The sequence below is a fragment of the Pediculus humanus genome, genomic scaffold, assembly GCF_000006295.1.
Source record: "Pediculus humanus corporis 1103172108265 genomic scaffold, whole genome shotgun sequence".
Taxonomy (NCBI): domain Eukaryota; kingdom Metazoa; phylum Arthropoda; class Insecta; order Psocodea; family Pediculidae; genus Pediculus; species Pediculus humanus.
Genome location: NW_002987834.1, coordinates 756,841 through 760,614, shown reverse-complemented (window position 1 = coordinate 760,614; position 3,774 = coordinate 756,841). Strand labels below are relative to the sequence as shown.

General features: G+C 28.9%; 1 protein-coding gene across 1 annotated transcript; it reads right to left on the bottom strand.

The window, feature by feature from the left end:
* Positions 1-2,198: 2,198 nt before the first annotated feature.
* Phum_PHUM497030 (uncharacterized protein) lies at positions 2,199-3,548 on the bottom strand (the record flags this gene model as incomplete). Its single annotated transcript, XM_002430688.1, has 4 exons — positions 2,199-2,272; positions 2,613-2,727; positions 2,928-3,217; positions 3,392-3,548. The coding sequence occupies 4 exons, from the start codon at positions 3,546-3,548 to the stop codon at positions 2,199-2,201; spliced, it is 636 nt and encodes a 211-aa protein (XP_002430733.1).
* Between the last annotated feature and the right edge of the window lie 226 nt (positions 3,549-3,774).

Sequence of the window (3,774 nt, the reverse complement as noted above, 5' to 3'; positions counted from 1 at the left end):
AAGAGACTATTTAAAAAAAAATTTTTTTAAATAAGGAGGAGAAGAAATAAAAAAAAAAAATTAATAATTTATTACGTGATCAAAATGTGGCACAAGAAATGTCTTAAAAAAAAAAGTAGACGACGTAATTACAATAAGGATCTATCCCGTACAAAAAAAATTATTATTATTATTATTATTATTATTATCATCATCACCATTCAGATATTATTGCCAAGTAATTTTCGATAGGAATCGTAAAATTTAATTTTGGCGGGCTACGATAATTTTTTGTTGTCGTTGTTGTTGTTGTTTTCGTTTTAGTAGAAATTCTTGTTTTGTTTGTGTTCTCCCCCCCACTCCCTCCCCGTTCCCCCCATAAAAATTATTTTATTTTTTTCTCGCGTATATTTAAAAATTTGAATTAAATTATTTCGAATGAGTTCTATATGAGAAGAAGAAGAGAGAGAGAGAGAGAGAAAAAAACAATTTCCAGTATGCAAATGATCGAATAATGATTTTTTTTTTTTTTTTGGGAGGAAGGGGATTCCCCCGGTTCGGTCGTAACAATAATTTAAATTGTAATTTTTGTTTTTTTTTTTTTTTTTCTCGTTTTTTTTTAATGATAATCACTTTAGAAGAGGATGGGGAGGTGGGGGGAAAGGAAGGGGGAAACCGTAAACGTATTCGTCATATTTAGTTAATTTCGTTGGTTTTTTTTTGTATTCGGAAACACGTAAATGTTCTTTTTTTTTTTTTTTTTTTTTTTTGAATTGATTGGATTTTTGAATATTTATAAACCGTAACCGTCATCTCGGTTTTTTTTTTTTAAATTTTATATTTTTATTTTTTTTTATTTTTTGTTGCATTAATAATAAAAATTTATGTATTCAACATATTAATTTTTATTTATAGATCAATTAATCCGTGGCTATGAATTTTTTAACATGCACGCGTATGTTAACCCTTAATATGTTGATTGAAAATAATTTTTTCTCTTTTAATTTTCTCTTTTCTTTTTTAATTAATAAATATATATTTTTCGTCATCATGAAAATAAAGTAAACTTTACTATGCTAATAAAGTAATATTACTTTAATATTGAAAATATTTTGCCCGCGTTAATTAATTAATTAATAAAAAAGAGAGAGAGAGAGAGAAAAATAGTTGAAGATCATTTAATAACGTATTTATTTATTTTTTTTACAAAATATTTCATACTTACGGTTTGGAAAAGTAATTAATTTGTCGGTTATTAAATATAATATTGATAAACATGAATAATTTAAATATACGTCGGGGGAGGGGTGGGGGGTTAAGGGTAAATTCACATAACTTTAAACATAACAACAACAACAACAATCGTTATGAAAATTTTCCAATCGAATAAAAATACACTTTTTCTTTTTTTTTTTCTGTTTTGAATTTTATATCTCGGAGGGATTTTTTAATAATAATTGGATCGTCATTAAAATTGAATAAAAGTTTTTATTATTTATTTTGTACTTTCGTACGATTTTGTTAAAAATAAAGTTTGTTTTTTTTTTAAAATGTAATATCGATGACGATATCGATTAATCGATTGATTTATACGTTTTTGTACAATGAACGAATATGAAATTTTTTTGTTTTTAAATGAAAGATTTTTTGAAAAACGCCTTCAATTGAACGTTTATGCATTTTCAATACGTTCAACTGTTCGATATCATTTTTCCCCCCGTATTTTATGTATTGTTTTTTTTTTTTTTTTTAAGTGGTTTTCGATTTCGGAATAATTATCATCATCATCATCGTCGTTTTTAATGGGTTTTATTATTATTATTTTTTTTTTACTTATTTCGAATTTGAATTATATGGTAAATAAAATCTTACGGTTATCGGTTTTCGTTTTGCGTCGTTTATCTCGTTTTATTAAGTTTTATGTATTTTCATTCATTAACGGTTGAATAATCATAATTGATAATAAATAATTTATTTCCATATATTAATTTTCTTATCGCTTGTATCTCGTAAATACGTTTTAAAAAACAAAAAAAATATTATTATTATTATTTTTTACTCGGGAAATTTTTTTTTTTTTTTTTTAAGGGAGAAGAGGGAAGTCGATGAAAATTCTGTTTTTTCCCTTTTAACATTATATGATAATTGTAAACGTTCGAAATGAATTCGTAATGATAAAATTTGTAAAAAAAATGTTATCATTATTCAGTTATCACTTTTCACAAATGTAAAATATTTATTTCAGGTTTTTGGACATCAACCAAACTGGCTTCTCCAGGAGGTAACCCTTTACCTGCACCTCCGGTACTCTGGAGCGCACGCAGGAAACAGGGTAAGTTCATTATTATTATTTTTATTTCAAAAAAAAAAAAAAAAAAAAAAAAAAATTGATTGTGTCATAAATTGTAGGAGAGGGAAGAGGAGGGCGGCGTGAATGGGAAAAATTTCAGTTTTTTTTTATTGCATGTCTGATTTTTTTTTTTTTTTTTTTTGTAAATTTTACTGAATGATGTCGACGGTAAAGTCTATGGGGGGGGGGCGGAGGAGTAGGGAGGGAAAGAAAATAAAAAAAAATAACAACGATAAACAAGCCACAAAAATTATATTGAGCATAGCGGTTAAGGTTAGAATACCCGAAAAAAGGGCAATCGCTCCATATATGTATTGTCTTCGTCTATACGTGGCCTCGGTGCTTACAGTAAATATTCCCAAGCTCAAAATCAACATTATGAAAAGGTAAACGATGGTCTGAAAATTAATTATTTATCCTTATGAATCATTTTATTATTAAAAAAAAAAAAAAAGTATGAATTTGACTGTTGATTGATAACAACCGAATAAGACGGCGTTGTACGACTACTACTATTACTACTACAACTGCTGCTGCTGCTGCTTATTTCAATTAATTTTGTTATTATCATTTGATTGAAAAGACTTTTTTTACTCACGGGCACTTTCAATATAGGATCCCGAGTCAAATGCCCAAACACTTCAATTATTACTATAACTAAAACGGTGAAAACGGCTGGGAATATGAAGAGTAAGTTAGAGAGTGAAAAACTATCCGAGTCTTTTTTATACTCTGGGATTTTCGGACATTTGATGTCATCTTCGGAGGCTGGAACAGTTTTTACAGGAGTCACAATAAATAGGTTTGACTTTGTTGTCGTTTGTCCTGAAGAGGGTTTCGTCGCGGAAGATGGTGATCTCGTTGTCGAATCCGAGGTCGTGAAAGGTTCTGTTTCGCGAAAGGTCGTTGTTGTTTCGTGAAAGGTCGTTTCTGTTTCGTTCTCGTACAATCCGCGCGGCACTAAAATTTCAATGATTTCATGTCGTTTGTTGATTGCATGTATCGATTCATTGTCGAGAGCGCGGTAGAGAGGGAGGGGAGGGAAAAAAAATAATTATATACCTGAAAAATCATCCCATATATCCCAGTAAAGCATTATCACGATGGCAACGACAATAATGGCAACGCATAGCAGGAATTGTGCAATTTTAAATAAATGCCACCTTGTGTTACCCGTTTGAATTAAATGATTTCTCTTAGTTCTCGGTCCGTAATCCATGTATTTAACGTCGTAAAGTAATAAGTAAATTTACGTACGAAAGAAGGGGGATTCTAATTGGGAGAAAAAAAAAAAAAAATATCACTCGGTTAGATATTTACATTTTTAAAAAAAATTATTTTATAACTGTACTTGTTGTTGTTATTGTTTACATTTTCATTGTTTATATTTGTTAGAATCGAGCAGAAGAAAACGTCGAAACCACAGCCTTCTTTTCTTGTGTATA